The sequence below is a fragment of the Anopheles funestus genome, chromosome 3RL, assembly GCF_943734845.2.
Source record: "Anopheles funestus chromosome 3RL, idAnoFuneDA-416_04, whole genome shotgun sequence".
Taxonomy (NCBI): domain Eukaryota; kingdom Metazoa; phylum Arthropoda; class Insecta; order Diptera; family Culicidae; genus Anopheles; species Anopheles funestus.
In genome coordinates, this window is record NC_064599.1 from 1,993,232 (window position 1) to 2,013,188 (window position 19,957).

Below are 19,957 nucleotides of genomic sequence, written 5' to 3' on the forward strand. Positions count from 1 at the left end.
TCTTTTGTGAAGGAAGATGAGCATGGGAAACGTGTGTAAATTTCATGTGGTGTAGGTGTGTTATTTTTTCCGAGGAAAAAAAAAGACAAATAGACTGATTAGAAAATGGGGAAATGAGATTGAATATTCAATCCGTACATTGCATTAATGTACTCATTTTTTTTGTTTTCAACCGAAAGTTATAATTCCGGACGTTTCACTTGATGCCAATCTCACAACGGATGGTGTACAGGGATGGATTCGTACACTGTCGGGGTATGTTTATTTTTTGTTTGGGGTTTTTCACGAATTAACGGAGAAGTTATAAAGACCGGAGTTGGAGAAGGCGTTTACGTTTGCCGCCCCCCGGGGGTGAAAGAAGATCAACTTCAACCCGGGGAAGCACACAACTATTGGAATTTGGAAATGGCCACGGAGTCGAACCGGTGCCGGCTCACACAAAAAACGATTCCTCGTTTTCTGTACGCATGTGTGTCATTCGATCTATCTTCATTGCTAAAAATAGCGAAGACACTCGTGGGAATGAGATCCCCTGGTGGTTGGGATCTCGTTCCCCGTTCGTATCGTGTGCTCGTGTGTGCGTGTTGATGTGCATGTGTTGTGCATGTGTTCGATCATGGTGGTTTCAAGAGATTTGGTTTTTTAGAGGATAGATGGTGTTATCCATCTACCTAAGAATAAAAAAGTGAGACAGTGCCCATGGTTCTTATCAATTCGTTCGTCCGGCTTTGCGGAGGATGAAGTTTCGCTCTATTCTTGTGTGTTCTATGTCCCCTCGGTACTTCTGGTGACAAAACGCTTCCTTTCCTTTAGCCTTTCTTTTTTTATTGTGTTAACATATCCTCAAGCTATAAAAAACTAAGCTGGCCTAATTATGCATGGTTGTATAATTGTCAGTTAACTCGATCATTAAAATCAGCAAAGCTATATATCATGTAGGGTACACTATTAGACGTATAAAAAAACAGCATCAAAAACATGGCGCGGTATTATAAATATGTAAATAGCTATTCTCTTCATCTTTGGCGTTCACTTTCCTTTCAAATCCAACGTGCCTCTTAATCTGAATGTATTGGTATTGTAGCTCTTCTTTTAACGCAATTATTTTATGATGTATGCACTTGCACTGCCCTCTTGTGTCTCCGCTGTTCCTTCCAACTATTAAGATTCCGTTGTCATTTTAACATTAATTAATGAGCTCTCTAAATGTGACTCTGAGTGACTTCTCTTGGGACGCGAACGTTGTTGGGACGGAAGATTAGAACATCCTGTATCCTTTACTGCTGCTCGCTACGCCCGCAAGATGGTTGCATTTTGTCACAAGTTTGTGATTTTTGGAACAAGTTATGAACTTTTTTTTTCTCTTCTGTTTTTTGGTTAATAATGGTCTTAGCAAGAGCTGCCCCAGAGTTCGGAGCGCAAATACCTAACTCGCATGGGAAAAAACAGTAACAGGCTAGGCTATACGCGAAATAAAAACAAGGTAGCACAACAGCAAAACAACAATCTGACCGTCCATTAAACATCCGGCTGGTACGCTGGTGTTTGATTATTTGACGGGTGACGCTTAGTGACAGTTATGAAATCGATTTTAAATATTCGAGAGGCGTGTGTAAAGTAATGGAGAATTGTTTGGGGGTAGAAGGATGTACACAGCTTGCAACGCGTGGCAGGACTAAGTTATTTACTGTTGATGTTTTGCTGTTTTTTTTGTTTTGCAGGTTGGTTGGTTTTTGTTTTGGTTCTACTGAGTATTCTTACTTTTGACTATCAGTTTGGCGGACGTTTCAACCTGCCCAGCGGATGTGGTCACGCGGCAGGTGAAGGTACCGGAGTCTTCCTCGTAGGTCGTCCCGATCAGAAGCACGGCATTATTACCCTCGTTGATCATCTGCAAAAAAAGACAGTAAGGAGAATGCCAGCATTGGAGCAGTATTAGCAAAAAGTCACATTTAAAACGGTAAAGAAATGCAAAAAGATGTGAAGAAATCGAGCTCAATTAGCAATCATGGATCAGGGTTGTCAAATTTTGGTTCAAGCATCTATTGGCGCCGTTGTGGTATTGGGCGGTTTGCCAACATTAATTTCGAAACCGATTTTTAACACTCATCGGGCAAACTTTACACGAGAGCACGCGTAGGATTGTTGACGGACAAACAAGCCGACCGATGAGCGACAAACTGTCTGCCAAGGTAATTAAAACGGGTACTACCTTGGCATGGGCTTCATCGGCACCTGTCTCAGGTTTGTTAGCGGAACGGATTGAATAAGCATGAAAAAACATCCAAATGCAAAGTGAGGTCAAATGGAACTGATCTGGTGGGTGTGACATTTAACAAGATCATCAAACACGTGTGCCAACAACTACTGATCGATCGCAGCTAGTTCTGTCTGTTCCAGCACGGTGATCCAACGACATTAATTAAGACACATCGTTCGCGGTCACACTTCTGGCACGAAACCAAACTAGAAAAAACGGCCCTTAGATGAGGTGTCTTAGGGCACATTTGCGTGATAAATTAGCATAATGATCGGCATCACAAACGCAATTCTATTTCTCAGGGTCTCAAGGTTTGGTAGCTTACCTGACAATCGGGTGACTCCGGAATCAGAAGGCCTTCGCGCAACCACTGGACGGTCATTTTGGTAGGTTTGCCGACAATGGTTGTCTTGAACTGGGCTGGCGAACCCTCGTCCACGATGCAATCTTTCATCTCACCCAGCTTTGGGCCGGCATCGGGCATCTCTGGTGCGACCACCTTCAACGTCGCAGTTGTGTGGACTTCACCGCCCGGATTCGACGCAATACACAGGTACTGGCCCTCATCCTCTGGGAACGCTTCGGTAACGATTAGCGTAAACGCATCCCGATCCTTGCCCATTTGGAAGTACTTGGAGGGTTTAATCTGCTTATCACCCTTGAACCATTGTGCGGTCGGTGTCGGTTTGCCGGTGACACGGGTACGGAACTCTACCGATTGTCCCTCCGGTACGGTTTTATCCTTGAGCGGTTCCACCAACGTTGGTGGACGCTCCGTACCGGGAGTGGCCGGCTTTTCGATGATGGGCGTAACGGGTGTATCCACGGTACATACCGCATCACACCGTGCCTCACCGGCACCGTTGATGGCAACACACTCGTACTTCGCCCCATCCTCTGCGTACGCCTCGATGATGAGCAGCGTGTAGTTGTTATCCTCTTCGAGCATCTTGTACTTGATGTTCGGCGTGAGCTTCTGCCCATTCTTCAACCAGTACACATCGAGCGGCTTCGTGCCGGTCACCTTGGCGTCGAAACGCGCCAACTGACCAGCCGTTACCGTCGTGTCACTGATCGTGCTGACAAAGCTCGGTGGAATCACACCACCACGGCCCTGCTGCCGGCGCTGTTCCACCACCAGGTTGGCGCTACACTTGGCAGTACCTCCACGGTTCTCCGCAATCACGGCAAACACTGCCGAATCTTCGAGGAACACCTGTCGAATGATAAGCACCGACTTCGTACCGAACGTGTGGATCTGGAAGTCGGCTGAATTGTTAATCTGGAAGTTCTCGCGGAACCATCGCACCGTCGGCATGGGTTCCCCGTCGAACTCCACCTCAAACCGTGCCTGTTCGTTTTCGAACGCGCGGCACGGCTGAATCTTACGCGTGAATACTGGTGACTTGGTCGGCTGTACCGGGCCTTCCACCACGCGCTCCTGCGTCGTACCCTTGTGCTCCATTTCGGTCGTTTCCGTGGCGGTGATTTTACGAATGATTTCCTTGTCATCGTACACCTCCTTCTGCGTTTGCTTCTGCTGCGAGATGTGCACTTCCTTGCCCTGGACGGACGTTTCGGTCGGTTCGGGGATCAACTTTTTCTTGGGAGCTTCCACCAGTTCGACGTTTTCGCTCTCTTTTGTTTCCTCGCTGTAACATGGAAGCATAGACGCAGGTTGAGTGGTTGTGTCAGAAATGGTCCCATTATCGCTACTATACTTACAGTGTCTGCTCGTAGGCACTTGCCATACCCTTGGCGATCGATTGGCTAACAACCTTTTCGCCCGGGATCGCAAACTGGTGCTTTTCTTCGCGCATCTTCTGCTCCTTGGTGATCTGCTCATTTTCCAGCTCAGCCAACTTGCTGTAGTAATCCTCGCCCTTCTTCTGCTTGACCGTCTTTTGCCATTCAGTTTCACCGTCCTTCTTGGTCTTCGCCTTCTGCACAACCTTGGTAACGCGTTTCTTTTTCGTCTTCTCTTCCTGCAGCGTCACTTCCAGATCCGTTTCAACGCGTCCCTTCTGATAAGCGACTAGATCGTAGTCGTACCATGCTGTTAATCAAATAATTAGGGTTGGAAAAGTGGATGTTGACAACAGAACGCAGTTCATGAACAACCGTACATGGAGGGGAATTCCGCCAGAAAGCGGGAAAAACCCAACCGTGTTTAAGGTCCACCGTTATGATACAGTACAGAAATATCGAGCCATATGATCGCTGCATTGCAAGGAACGGGAGTAGAAGATCCATACGGGGAAGATTGCGTGCATGCAAAACATGCCTTCAGACATTGGGATAAATTCCGTTAAGGTGCATCGCAATTAATATACGGTTAATTGAAGATTGAGATTGAAACGGTTACCAACAAGTTAGAAACGCGATGACATTAGACACAAGTACAATTTCCTGTCGTTGTTCTCGCTTTCTTTATGAGACCTTACCTAGCACCTGTATCTCAGTGACCGTTCACCATCAAGCGAGAACAACCAGAGCCCAAGAATTCCCGAACAGTGTGACAGATAAGAAAAATGGTCAGTCAATAAGAGCAAGCAAGAAATGGAAGGCGTTTCGAAGTACACGAAACTGTACAAGCTGGATGCAGTGCACGATTCCAACAAAAGTGCCATTTATGTACAAAACGAGTAGAAGAGATAGAGATAAAATTAGTTCCATACGGTGTCGTACGGCTTGCAGCGGAAAAGAAACACAGCATAGTGCAAATGCGCGATAGAGGTGCTTTCTGGATCGAATCGGATGACGATCTTCCGCACGGAAGTCGGCGATTAGTTACTCCATATCCCAGACACCAGGCTGCAGTACTAGGTGAGGTGAGTTCCACGGAAGATCCCCGTTTAGCTTTCTCTCTCCCTCTCATGTTTAACGCAACTGGACCGGGAGCTGCACTGCCTTATGCTAAATCTGCTTTCATTAAGGGGAAGAATTGTAGGCGATTGTGGTCTTCGGGAAGAGTTCTTCCCAAGAAAGGAAGATTAGGAATAGGGAACGGGAATTTGAAGGAGTATTTGACGTGAAATGGTTTGATTGTTGTTGCTGTTGCATATCGTATGTGGTACGGTTCTGTTCGCGAAATGGTCCGGTGGAAGGCCTCCCGTGCAGTTTCGACATGAGCAAAAAGAGAGGCATGAATATAGTGAAGCGTGTTTATCACCTCTCTGTTAGTGTAGTAGTATGGAGTTTACGCGCTAGTGACACTCCAATCAGTAGTGGAGCGAACTCTACCTAAAGCAAAGCACCAGTCTCCAGTGCTGACCTTTTGAGTGGCCAGTGAGTAGTAGAGAGTAAGTGTGTGAGTGATAAAAGTGGCAGTAGTAAGTAGATAGAGTAGAGAGTAGCGATAGGTGTCCATTTTTGGCTGACACTGCCGCGAGTAGGAAGAGTTCATTGTTGGTGCAGTGAGATCGATTGATGGCGGTGTCGTCATACTTACGTCGTGGCGAATTCTTCAGCACGCCGCGGTAGTCATCACGACGAGGAGTAATCTTTAGTTCGCAGCTAGCAACGGCTTCACCAACGGAGCTACGAGCGATAACCTCAATCTTGCCAGTGTCATATTGACGCGTCTTCGGAATATCGAAGTGGTACATGCCATCATAAGTAAGCTTATATCGTTGACCCTAAAGGGAAGGATTTAGTTAGATCCGTAACATCTACCGAACGTTTTCCTCTGATGCTTACATTAACGACGGTATGACCATTGATGAGCCACATGACACGCGGCTTTGGATGTCCAGTAACACGACAACAGAATCGAGCCCATTCACCTTCCTCTACCTCGATCGATTCCGGCCGGCTGACAAACGCTGGTTCCTTCTTGGGTTTTTGCGTCTCGTCGATCACCTCGGGGATGCTAGAAACATAACCGAATACGGTTAGTAAAGTACAGGGAGTCACTTTTGAGTGACTGGAGATTTTTTTTTGTTAAACATACTTCAAGTTCCACAAAGCTTCCATCTCGCGGATCTTCTGGATACTCTTCATGCCCTTTGGCAACTGCGAATCGTAGACAATGCCTGGCTTGCCGGTAGTCTTGATGATTGCACGAGTTTCGTCCATGCCGTACAAGTTCGTGGCACGGCACAAATACTCGCCACTATCCTCCGGATAGATCCACCCGAAGTTCATTGCAACGTAACCAAAATCGTAGATCGGCGTGAAACGGTTCTCTGTGAAAGCATAAATTGTTGTTTAAAATATGGCCACTTATAAATTGTCCCAGTATTTGCTATCTCGTATATACTCACTGTACGGCAGTGGTTTGCCGTTGTAGAACCATTCCACCTTCATGTCTGGATCACCGACCGGTGCCAGCTGGCACTCGAACTTGGTGGCCTGCATCTCGACCAGGTTGGTCTGGTCCTTGATCTGAACAACGAAACGGGGTGGCTGCTTGCGGTCCGGATCGAACAAGTCGTCCTCCGTCAGGAAGATCTCCTCGGTGTACTTCTTGATCGTTGCTTCCATTTGCATTAGCGTCTCCGACTTCTGCATACCCTTTGGAATCTGGTTCTGAAGCACAATCGACGGCAACTTCTTGCAGCTGATGTGAGCCTTGGTTACGTCCTCACCGTGCTCGTTGAAGGCGCGGCAAGTATAGTCGCCAGCATCCTCCGTGTATACTGAAAGAATGTCCAGCGACACGAAGCCCATGTCGTAGATCGTACGGTAGCGATGACCGCTTGGCAGTGGTTTGCCGTTGCGGAACCATTCGACTCGCAGCTTCGGATCTTCCTTCGGTTCAACGCGACACTCGAAGCGAATAGTTTCACCCTCATCGATCGTGGCCGACTGGATCTGTGAGACAAACTTCGGTGGCCCGAAGGTACGCTCCTCCTGGGTCGCCAATGTTACTTTTCCACGTTCCAGCTCCTTCAGCTTGGAAGCAGTCATGCCTTCAGGCAGCTGTGAATCAAGCACAATACCACCACGGGCCACCACAGTCACCTTAGCGGTAGTTGACGCGGTGCCCCATTTGTTGGTGGCACGGCACTCGTACACGCCAGAATCGCGTACGTACGCGTAGTCCATATCGAGTGCGATGAAACCGAAGTCATTCAGCATGTGCACACGGGAACCGGTTGCAAATGGCTTGCCATTGTGATACCAATCAATACGCAGCGACGAATCACCCACCGGTTCGACGCGACAGTCGAAGTGAACTGGTCCACCCTCGGGTATGTCCACGTTGTCCTTGATTTCGACAACGAACTTCGGTGGGCGGCCTTCTTCCTCATCAGCCATCAGCTCTTCGCGCTTGTGCAGCTGTTCCTCCAGCTTCTGGATGCTTTCCGTGCCAGTGCGGAAGTTCGATGGCAGTTGCGGCTCCATGATGATACCTTGGCGACCACGCACAGTCAGTTTGCATGAAACGGTTGCCTCTCCGTGGCGGTTTGTAGCCTTACACGTGTACAATCCCGAGTCGCGCTGGTAGCAGCCAGCAATCTCCAGGATTACAAAACCAAAGTCGTTGATCGTCTTGATGCGAGAGCCAGCCCACAAAGCCTTTCCGTTGTGGTACCACTCGACACGCATGCTCGGATCGTTGATCGGCGTCAGGCGGCATTCGAAGTGCGCCAACGAATTCTCGGTCAAAGTCATGTCCGAAGGTGTGGTGATGAATTCCGGTGGCTTACCAGTATCATCATCGGGCGAGCCAAGTCCGCCATGAGGAATGCCAAGACCTTCCAGCTCGGCAATACGTTCGATTGTGCTCTCCATGCCCTTGGGCAGTTGTGACTCAAGAATAATGCTACGCTTACCCTGTACACGCATGGTCGACGTAGTGACTGCCTCACCGTACTCGTTGGTCGCACGACACGAGTACTCTCCCGAGTCCTCGGGATATACTGGCGAGATTTCCAAAATGACGAATCCAAAGTCGCAGAACGTGCGGAACCGTGAGCCGGTTTTTAGTGGCTTGCCGTTCCAGAACCATTCCACCTTCAGCTTCGGATCGTCCGTCGGTGTCAACTTCGCCTCGAAGTGAGCGCTTTCGCCTTCACGCAGCGAATCGATGTTCGATAGTGGCGTGGTGAAGACTGGAGCACGACCACCCTCGGTGCGCTCACGCTCATCACGGGTACGGATCAAAGAATCTTCCAGCGTCTGGATCTTCTCCAGTCCACCCTCCATTCCACGGGGCAATTGCGAGTCCAGGATAAGGTTGGCCTTCGAGATACAACGCAGCGTAGCCTTGGTGCTGTCCGAGCCATACTTGTTCGTAGCACGGCACTCAAATTCACCCGAGTTTTCTTCGTAACAGTACAGGATATCAAGAATCACGATTCCGAAATCGTGGAACGTACGGTAGCGATGGCCATGTGGCAACTTCTGTCCGTTCCAGTACCATTCCACCACCAGCTCGGGATCGTTGATCGGCGTTAGGCGCGCTTCAAAGTGAGCGCTCTGGCCCTCCACTAGCTTCGTAATGTCGTTGATCTTTGTGGTGAAGCGTGGTGCTTCGCCAACTGGTGATCCAGCGGCCGTTTGCTTCACACCCGACTGGCTTTCGAGCTCACGAATTCTTGCCAGTGAGTCGGGTTGCAGAGACTCCAGATACACGCCACCCTTTCCGAAGCACTTAAGTGTAGCACGGGTCGTGTCTTCACCGTATTTGTTCGACGCACGGCACACGTACTCACCCGAGTCGTGACTCTGCACGTACGCAATATCCAGCAGCACATAGCCAAAGTCCGATACTGGCTTGATGCGGTTTGAATGGCGCATGGGCTTGCCGTTGTGGAACCATTCCACCTTCAGATCCGGATCGTTCACCGGCACAAGAGTACACTCGAAATGAGCCGATTGGCCATCCTTCAAGCCCTCCAGCGATTGAAGCTGAGTAGTGAAACGTGGCTTCTGTCCAGCCGACTTGTCAACGCATTCCAGATCAACGCTGATCTCAGCCGATCCCCAACGGTTTGTGGCACGACACGTGTAGCTGCCCGAGTCCTCAATCTTAGTGCCGAGGATCTCTAGCACCACCATTCCAAAAGCGTACACCGTGCGCACACGGTGGCTTGCTTCAAGCTGTTTGCCATTGTACAACCACTCGATGATCATGGACTGGTCGCCAGTGGGAATGAGCGTAGCATCGAAGTGCGCTATCTCACCCTCGCCGACATTTTTCAGCGTTACAAACTCCGAAGTGAAGCGAGGTGCATGTCCGGCATCCGATTCCGCCTGTCCACCTTCTTGACGACGAAGCGAATCCTCCAGATCTTGGATCTTTTCCAGACCCTCCGTGCCCTTTGGATGCTGCGTACGCTCGATCAGACTCTCCTTAGTAGCGCAATACACGGTCGAGGAAGTGAATGCCTCGCCGGCCAGGTTGTACGCTTTGCAGGTGTAAATTCCCTGATCACGTTCATATACCTCCGTAAGGTCGAGCGTGACAAAACCAAAGTCACTCGTCATCTTAAAGCGTGATCCATGCTCCAACACCTTGCCATTGAAGTACCACTCAATCTTCAGGTTAGGATCATCCTTAGGTTCAACCTGGCCTTCCAGATGAAGTGCTTCTGCCTCGTTCAGCCGGAACTCCGACTGCAACTGTACCGTCCATTGTGGTTTCGGGAAGGCAGATTCCGGTTTCGATTCCTGGCGACGATAACGGTTGGCCAAAGCAGCTTCGGTATCCTGGACTGCCTCAAGTCCAGCCTTGCCCTGTGGATGTTGCGTGTCCAGGTACATAGTGGTAGTGCTGGTACAACGCAATGAACCAGAAGTCGATGCCGTTCCCTTGCTGTTGGTTGCTTTGCAAGTGTAGATACCCGAATCCTCGGCGTAAGCACCGGTCAGATCCAGTGAGACAAAACCGAAGTCATACGTAGTCTTGAAGCGTGCACCAGTTGGCAGTGGCTTACCATTGACAAACCATTCGATCTGCATCGTTGGATCCTTGGAAGGTTCTACGCGGCATTCGAAGTGTGCATTTTCACCTTCCTTGATCTCCACATTGTTCAGGTGGCTAACAAAGACTGGCGATTCGAACTGATCCTCTGGTACATCGCGCAGGTTCATTCGCGGTGCCTCCAGATCCTGGATTTTCTGCACAGACGATGGATGCATGGTGTCACCGAGCAACCAATGGCTCGCATCGATCTTCAGCGTTGCCGTAGACACAGCTTCACCGAGATTGTTGGTAGCTTTGCAGGTGTAGATGGCCGAGTCGTCCGCTCGTAGACCGTTGATTGAAAGAGTAACGAGCCCGAAATCGAATGTGCTGCGAATTCGTGCTCCGGTGGTGATCGCGATGCCGTTCTTGAACCACTCGATACGGAGGTTCGGATCGGCGCGTGGTTCCACCTGAGCTTCCAGGTAGACGTGCTGTCCTTCCTGCAGCTTGTCGTGGCTCTCCAGATGCGTGGTGAATACCGGAGCCTGTTGTGGCGTGGTATCGACAAACATATCAGGCACACGGTTCATGGCGGCTTCCTTCAGCTGAATCTTTTCCCAGGCTTCTGGAAGCAGCGGTTCGCCCGCGATCGATGCCTTCGACTTGATCTTCATCGTGGTCGATGAAACGGCTTCGCCCGCGCGATTAATTGCCTTGCACATGTACACACCGGAATCTTCCGCCACGACCGAATTGATGTCCAGCGTAACGAATCCGAAGTCGTTCGTAGTACGGAATCGAGAACCCATCTTCAGTTCAACGCCGTTCACGTACCATTCGTACTTCATGCTAGCATCACCAACCGGCACAACGCGTGCTTCGAAGTGTGCATGCTGACCCTCCCACAGCTCCGACGGTCCGGTCAGCAATTGCGTGAATATAGGCTTTTCGAAAGCTGCCTCCTGGTCGTCGGAACGCTGCTGGTGCGGTTGCTCCAAAGCAATAATCTTCTTCATGCCCTCTGGGTGCTGCGAATCCATCTGAATGCTTGCCTTCGTGCGGACACGCATAGAAGCGGTAGTGACGGCCTCACCCAGCGGGTTAATCGCACGACACATGTACACACCTTCATCCTCCTCGCGCACATGCTGCAAATCCATCGAGACGAAGCCGAAATCGTGCTGCTTTGTGATGCGCGAGCTATCTTCTAGTGGTTGCTCGTTGCGGAACCATTCTACTCGCAGATTGGGATCGCCCACAGGAATCAAGCGGCATTCGAAGTGTGCCGTTTGCCCTTCGGCCACATAATCAATGTTCTGCAGCGGTTGAGTGAACACTGGACGTTGTTTTGTGATCGTATCCTGTACCTCCGGACGACGGAATGGACTAGCGCCCTCGAGCTGCTTGATCTTATCCAGACCCTCCGGATGCTGCGTATCAGATATGATGGCTCCCTTAGCAGTCACCTGCATCTTGATCGACGATTTGCACTGGCCCTTGGCGTTGATGGCCTTCACCGTGTATTCGCCCGCATCCTCAGCAACAACATGCTGGATGTCCAGCGCGACATAACCAAAGTCAAACGTAATATGGAAGCGGGAAGCCGATTGCAATGGTTTACCGTTGTGGTAAAACTCGATGCGCAAGTTCGGGTCGTGGATCGGTTCAACCTGCGCCTCAAAGTGGGCCGTTTGTCCCTCATGAATCTCCGTTGTGCCACGCAGCTCGGTAACGAAACGTGGTGCAGTAACTTCCGGTTCATCCAGCTCCAGACGCGATGGTCGAACGTGCGCCTCCAGCTTCTGGATCTTTTCCAATCCATCCGGATGCTGCGAGTCGAAGATGATGTTGCGCTTGTTCGTGACGCGAATGTTGCATGTACTGACCGCTTCACCGACTTGGTTGGTGGCCTTGCACATGTATGTTCCACTGTCCTCACCGTACACGTACAGAATGTCGAGCGCCACGTAACCGAAGTCGTGCGTCGTACGGAAGCGATGTCCTGCGCGGATTGCCTTTCCGTTGATGAACCATTCGATCTTGAGATTCGGGTCGTTTATCGGTTCCACACGACACTCCAGGTGGGCATAGTCGCCTTCCTTCAGATTCTCCAAGCTAGTCAGCGGAGTGAGGAAGACTGGTTTCTGCTTGGCCGGTTCAACATCAGGAGTGTGCGGTTTCTGGTAGCTCTCCAGTTCCTTAATCTTTTGCAGCCGCTGTTCATCGAGCGTCTCCAAATATAATCCGGCATTTGCTAAAAGATAAACGAAAACGCGCATTACGCTCAAAGTACAAATTGAACCGTGCTTGACCGTGCTTACCTGTGACTTTAACAGCGCATGTCGTAACAGCCTCTCCAATTGCATTCTTAGCCTTACACATGTAAGTTCCCGTGTCCTCAGCGTGCGCATAAAGGATGTCGAGAGCTACGAAACCAAAATCGTACGTCGTTTTGAACCGGTGGCCCTGTTGAATAGGGCGTCCATTGCAATACCATTCCACCTTCATCGTTGGATCGTTGACCGGTGTCAATGTAGCTTCCAGATGTACCGGCAGTCCCTCGCCAACACTAGCATTCTTAAGCGGTCGGCCAAACTGCGGCTTTTCGGCTACATACATCTCATCTTCTCCCTTACGACCGTAGCGAGCGTCACATTCCAGATACTGAATCTTCTCCAGTGCTCCTTCGTGCTGGGTATCACGTACAATACCAGCTTTCGGGGTTACGTTCAACGAGATCGAAGACGTTTCCGATCCGAGGTGGTTCGTCGCACGGCACGTGTATTCACCCGAATCCTCGGCGTACACAGTCAGCACATCCAGCGCAGCAAATCCAAAGTCGTATGTCGTGCGGAATCTATGACCGGTCGTGAGTGGTTGGCCATTGTGGAACCACTCCACCTTCAGGCTCGAATCCGGATACGGCTCGATACGACATTCGTAGTGGGCACTTTGACCTTCAACTAGATTTGTTGGGCCGTGCAATTTCGTGGTGAACTTAGGTGGCTGAGTAACAGCAACATCTTCCTCTTCACGACGCTGGAACCTGATAGCATCCTCGAGCTGATGGATTTTCTCCAGTGCACTCTCGTTCTGAGTATCCAGGTCCAATGATGCCTTTGACTGGACAACCAACTTCGCAGAGGTAACAGCTTGACCAAGGTCGTTTGTTGCGCGGCACGTGTAAGTGCCCGAATCCTCCGGGTTAACGTACTTCATGTTCAATGCTACGTAACCGAAGTCATGCATCGTCGTGGTGCGGTTTGAAGCCTCGATTGGAACACCATTGCGCAACCATTCTACGCGCATCTTCGGATCACCGACCGGTACCAGACGAGCTTCAAAGTGTACCGCTTGGTTTTCTGCTACCTTGACATCCTTCACAGGCAGGGTAAACACCGGAGCCTGCGTGATAACCTCATCCACATCCGTTTCGCGCTGGTAGCGTGAATTATCCTCAAGATAGCGTAAGCTAGTCAGAGCATGTTCGTGTTGTGACTCCGAATAGATACTCTTGCGTGTATGCACAACACACGTGGCCGAAGTAACAGCTTCACCTAGAGCATTCACTGCACGGCACGTGTAGGTGCCGGAGTCGTCAGCCAGACAGCCCATGATGTCGAGCGCCACAAAGCCAAAGTTGTTGGTTTCGGTGAAACGCGAACCAGTCTTCACTGGTGCCTCGTTATGGTACCATTCGACGCGCAGCGTTGGATCCGACACAGGAATCAAACGACACTCAAAGTGAGCACGCTGGCCTTCCTTAATCTCAATGTGTTTTAGCGATGTTGTGAACGTTGGCGCTTGAGTCGTCATCTCGTCCAGATAATCCGACCGCTGCTGACGTGCCTTCTCCTCGAGATACTGGATCTGTTCAAGACCCATCTCGTTCTGGGTGTTGGTAAGAATCTGCTGCGATCCTCGACATACCAGCTGCACGGCGATTTCGTCAACACCGACCAAGTTCACGGCACGACACATGTAGGTACCGGTATCTTCAGCAATCAGGTCGATGATATCGAGGGCAACGTAGCCAAAGTCATGAATAGGACGGAAACGATGGCCCACAGTGATGGGCATGCCGTTCTTGTACCATTCCACCTTCAGGTTCGGATCCGTGACAGGTTCCAGCTTGCACTCGAAATGTGCATGGCCACCCTCCTGCGCACGGTCAATATTCTTCGGCTTGGTAAGGAAGCGCGGCTTCACGTTGACAATCTCATCGACGTACTCAGTCTTGCGATAGCGGGCAATATCCTCCAGATATTGCAACTTCTCCAACCCTGCTGGGTATTGCGTTTCCAGGATCAAATCCTTCTTTGCCATGATACGCACAGAGCAAGAGTTGACCGCTTCACCGAGCGAGTTGCGAGCTTGGCAAGTGTACACACCCGAGTCCGCCGCATACACGCCTAGCAAGTCCAATGCCACGTAATCGAACTCGTACGCTGGTCGGAAGCGATGTCCAATCTTAACCGGCATACCGTTTACGAACCATTCCACACGCATGGTCGGATCACCGACTGGTTGCAGACGGCACTCTAGATGAATGTTGGTTCCTTCAAACGTTTCGATGTTATGCAATGAGCGAGCGAACTGAGGCGGCGACATCACCGTAATATCCTCAAGCACATCCCGACGCATACGCGAGGCATCCTCCAGATACTGCATCTGTTCGACGGACATTTCACTCTGGGCCTCCGTGATGACGTCCGAGCGTGTAATGACGCGCACGCACGCAGACGTATGGGCCGATCCGAGCTGGTTCGTCGCCCGTACCGTGTATTCGCCCGAGTCAACCGCCGTCGAATGCAGGATGTCCAGTGCTACGAAACCAAAGTCGTAGTAGGTTTTGAAGCGCGAACCCACAGTAATCGGACGTCCATTGTGGTACCATTCTACGCGCATAGTTGGGTCACCGAGCGGTTCCAGCTTGCACTCCAAATGAATGTTACGCCCCTCACCAACCGGTTGCGGATCGGATAGCGGTTGGGTGAAGATTGGCTTTGACTTGCACAATTCTTCAACTTGGTACTGCGGTTCAACAAACTGCTTCTCCACCTTCTGCTGCGAACGTTCCACCACATGGTGCATGCTCGTTGTGTCGATAGCAGCACGTGCTGAAAAGAGAGACATAAGCTATAGTGTTAGAAACTGTCCGTATCAGTATATACACAATATAAATCTTACTTTCCACTACCATTGTAGCTTCAACCTGTGCTTGTCCTGAGCTGTTCGCAGCTACCAGAGTGTATGTTCCGGAATCTTCCGCACGTACGTCCAAGATATCCAGTGCTACATAGCCGAAGTCATGGTAGGTTTGGATCCGGTTAGCACTCATCAATGGACGACCATTGTGGTACCATTCGACGCGCATGGTCAGGTCCGACTGTGGTTCCAGACGAGCTTCAAAGTGGGCACGCTGTCCCTCAACAATTCGGTTCGTACCCTTGAGTGGTCCAAGGAATCGTGGTTGAGGTTGCACGACCTGCTGCTCAACTTGTTCCTGAGTAGTGCGTGTGTAGCGCGATGAATCCTCCAGATACTGGATCTTCTCCATGCCCATGTGACTTGTTTGTGAATCGACAATGATGTCCTGGCGAGTCAGCACCGTCAAGCGGGCGGAAACATGCGCCTCTCCAAGAGAGTTATAAGCACGACACGTGTAGGTACCGACGTCGTGTACGGTAACTTGCTTGATGGTAAGCGCCACATAGCCGAAGTTACAGAACGAGGTAATACGCGAGCTTGCCTCTACCGGATGACCATCCTTAAGCCACTCGACGCGCAGAGTCGCATCACCGACCGGCTCAAGACGGGCCTCGAAGTGTGCAAAGCCACCTTCTCGTACATTGAGTTGATCCGAGACAGGACTCTTGAACTCCGGCCGCTGTGTGCTTTCAGGCGTCTCCTCGTAGAACTTCATGTTCTGGTACTTCTGGTACTGTTCCAGTTCCTCGATCTTCTGAATATAGTTTCGTTGCTCCGAGATGCCCAAGTCACCCGTAACAGGTGCCTTGCTGACTACGGTGATCTTCGATGTGCTGATCGCTTCGCCTATGCGATTCACTGCACGCACCGTATACGTACCGGCATCCTCCGCACGCAGATGCATGATGTTCAGCGAAACGTAGCCGAAGTTGAAAATGGCAGTAATGCGCGAGCTAGCCGTTATTGGGCGTCCATCCTTGTACCACTCAACGCGCATCGTAGGATCGCTGACCGGTGTGATCTGCGCTTCGAAATGAGCATTGCGGCCTTCCTCTAGTTCACCCAAATCTTGAAGCGGTCGTGTGAAACCTGGCTTCTGGTTAACGACTTCCTCGATGCTTTCGGTACGCACATATTTCGAGTAGTCCTCAAGATGCTGGATCTGATCCAGCGATGATGGATGCTGCGTTTGCTGTTCGATTGGAGGACGGGGCTGCACGCTGAGCATGGCACGCGATTCTGCTACTCCCGTCGAGCTGGACAAGCGACACAAGTATTCACCGCTGTCTTCCATCACAATCGTCAAAAGATCCAAAGCCACGAACCCGAACTGGAACGTGGTGTTTGCTCGAGAACCTGTACAAGGGAGACATCATTTCATAAAGCAAGCCATTATGTTTAGCAGCTTACCAACACTTACTTGCTTGAATCAGATTTCCATTCAAGAACCACTGAACGCGCATCGAAGGATCGGAAACGGGCTCAATGCGAGCCTCAAAGTGTACTTTTCCACCTTCAACCTGTGCAACGTCGCTCAATGGGACTATGAATTTCGGTGGTGGATAGGTGCGATCCTCCTCCTTCGGTGGTGCATGAGGAGCAGCTCGCTCCACGTGGCGCAAGTAGATGATTTCCGGTTCCGGAACAGCTCTGTAAATTGAATTAAAAAACCATTACATTATGCCGCCCTTTAGCGACTTGTGCTTCTGTTCTTTAAAATACTTACTCCGGCTGAATGACCTTAGTAGGACGAGGTAGATTGAGACGTTTCTGCTCTGGCGCCGGTCCCTTCGGAGCTTCGACGAAGAGACGGGCGCGCGTTGCCGTGGTACCGGCCACGTTCTGTGCCGTACACTGGTACCACGCGGCGTCCGACGCTTTCGCTCTCGGGATGTCAACGGTAGTGCAACCGTTCTCGTCGTTGCAGATCTGCACTTCCGGTCCAGGGACAAGCGGAATGCCATCCTTCTGCCAGGTAATACGCGGCAACGGTGTTCCGATGGCGCGTGCAAACAGTCGTACCGGTTCGCCTTCCTTCACGTTAACCGTGGTGAAACGCTCTACGAACTTCGGTGCAACCACCTGCTCACGCTCACACACGACCAGTTTGGCCTGAGCGGCTACCTCGCCACTCTTGTTACGTGCCACACACGTCACAATTCCATGGTCGAAGCGATTAGTGCTGGTGATCATCAACGCATGATTGCCGGCCTCATTGACGAGGATCTTGTGTGTCGCATCGTCCGTCACCAGGTTGCCGTTGATGTACCAAGCTACCTCCGGATAGGGACGTCCGGTCACACGACAGTCGAATCGTACCATCTTACCCTCGGTTGTCTCCGCGTCCTGGATCAATGTCATAAACGACGGAGACAGTGCCTTCGTAGCCTCAGATGAGGTTTCAATAACCTGCTGTTGCTGTTGATGGTACTGCTGTTGTTCCGAGAACGAGGTAGCGCGTTCAACGGCCACCTGTTCCTGGGCAGCTTCGACTGCCAAGACAGCCGACGACACCTGACAACCTTGCGGATTTTCTGCCAGCAAGGTGTAATGTCCGGAGTCGCGTGCATTCACGTTTTTGATGCGCAGCGTTGCCTGCTGGTTTGAGTAACCCATCTCGTACTTGTCCGCCGACGGAATAAGGCGCTGACCGTCCTTAAACCAGGAAAGTCGCGGACGTGGATTAGCTACGACACGCGTGCTGAACACTGCATCCGAACCCTCGGAAAGCTTCGAGTTGCGTGGCTTCTGACCAATCTGTGGAGCCGCAGCTGGACCCAAAGCGCGATCTACTGTCGTGATCAACTGGGCGTCCGTTTCTCCGGCATATCGTCGTGTAATCGACTCCCTGTAGGATGTCTCGCGCAGCAACCGGTACTCGAAGGTATCTACCTTGAATTCTTCCTCCACGTGAGAGTATCCATTGGTATATTGCTGCTGCTGCTGCTTAATGCTAGTTTGCTGCTGTTCGCGACGAACCTGCTGGAACTGTGGAGTCGGCATACCCTCCGGCTGGATGAATACCGAACAGATCGCTTCTCCGACAGCGTTACGTGCCTTACACGTGTACTCGCCCTCATCTCCCGGTCCGATCTGGTTGATCAGCAGCGAGACGGCTCCGGTCGCCGGGTTGTAGCTCAAGCGATGTTTCGAGGAATCGAGAAGGGGTGCGCCTTTCCGAGTCCACGAAACTTCTGGCTTGGGATTACCCTTTAGCTTGCCCTCGAACAGCGCGTTGCCGCCCTGGGCGAAGCGCGAGTTCTTGAAGATTTGTTCAAACACCGGCGGTGAGTAATCACCGGGACCGGCTGAAACCGGAGTTGGAGCCGCCATACCGTACGTCGGTTGCGACTGCAATGGTACTTGCTGCTGTGGCTGCTGTTGGAACGGAGTACCAACAGTTGGTGTCTGCAGACCGGGTGTTATCGATGCCAGCGGTGTAGTACTCTGCTGAATGTAGCCACCATGCTGCTGTTGCACTGTAAAGGAAAAAGAATAATCAGTCCGCAGACATTAGAAGAAGAATAACGCTGGACGATATCCCCCATCATGAAAAATTCCCTTTCTATTTACGAATGGATTAAAAGAGAGATAGTATATCCGCTGTCAGTTTCATGGCCCTTCATCCTGCGCACCATCCGTGTTGTGCGTATATTTTTAGGGCGCATATCTGCAAACACAGGTGTACTATAGTACGTGGGGCTGCAAGGTGTGCCAACTAGGTCGTTCAAGTTCACGTATACACCTTAAGTTCGACAACCGGTCATGAATGAAACAGACCGGTCGCTAGGGGACGGGATCTTGCTAACTTGTCACAGTTTGTGGGTCAAGGTCACACCACCTGTAGAACTTGCCGTCCCGTTTGTGGTATATTTGCCGAATTATTAATTCTTATCGTTGCTCCATTCACCGACGATCTGTTGATACCGTTTTGTCATGTTTTCGCAAAGTCTCTTGAACCCGGATGAAGCATGTCCCGTGACTATGAGCACCGTAAAGAACAGCTGCAGTCGGATCGCTTTCACATAAATTATACCGTACAACCGGGGCCGACCATCTGCGTGATGTAATTTTAGGATGGATCTGGCAACGCGTCGGGAAATAAGATTACGCAATGCGACAACCGTTGCCGTTTGACTATTTTTAACCTGCAGCGACCCTTTTTCCTTGGTCGGTTTGTACGAGTGTGTGAGGGGGTTGCGCACCAGTCCCCGGGGTTGCGTTGAATCCGTGTCCGTGCAACAATCCGGACGAATGTAACCGCTTCAATGGGCTGTAGTATTCTCTGTGCGAGCGCACACGGAGAGTAAGAGCAACGTGTTTGCGAGAAGAATAATTATTTACATTCGAAATAGGAGAGTTGTTTCCTTTTTCAAGCAGGAAGAATAGTAACGTGTTCGAGCATTCTTCGTTTTGGGGGGAAATGATACCGATTGACACTTCCTTCAATGTTCAGATGCACGAGTAGCCAAACACGTTCACGAATGGTCTTATTTAAATATGAACGCACTGCTAAACTGTGTTCCATTTCTAGATATACCTTTTCCCGCTACTCTGCTCTCACTAAACACAGCTTACGCAATGATATCGCTTATTCATAAGCCTTTGTGTCACCTTTCCTTTCACCG

At 50.7% G+C, this 19,957-nt stretch overlaps 1 protein-coding gene across 1 annotated transcript in view; it reads right to left on the reverse strand.

The window, feature by feature from the left end:
- Positions 1 to 19,957, reverse strand: part of LOC125771218 (titin-like) — a 42,350-nt gene that overhangs the window by 16,805 nt on the left and 5,588 nt on the right. Inside the window, exons 3-13 of the mRNA XM_049441617.1 lie at positions 17,056 to 18,808; positions 16,750 to 16,979; positions 15,309 to 16,685; positions 12,440 to 15,238; positions 6,526 to 12,372; positions 6,213 to 6,447; positions 5,960 to 6,131; positions 5,712 to 5,898; positions 3,986 to 4,316; positions 2,586 to 3,912; positions 1,762 to 1,891 (exon numbers count right to left, since the gene is read on the reverse strand). Of these exons, the coding sequence (XP_049297574.1) occupies positions 1,762 to 1,891; positions 2,586 to 3,912; positions 3,986 to 4,316; positions 5,712 to 5,898; positions 5,960 to 6,131; positions 6,213 to 6,447; positions 6,526 to 12,372; positions 12,440 to 15,238; positions 15,309 to 16,685; positions 16,750 to 16,979; positions 17,056 to 18,808 (14,388 nt within the window). The remainder of the gene's footprint in view (positions 1 to 1,761; positions 1,892 to 2,585; positions 3,913 to 3,985; positions 4,317 to 5,711; positions 5,899 to 5,959; positions 6,132 to 6,212; positions 6,448 to 6,525; positions 12,373 to 12,439; positions 15,239 to 15,308; positions 16,686 to 16,749; positions 16,980 to 17,055; positions 18,809 to 19,957) is intronic.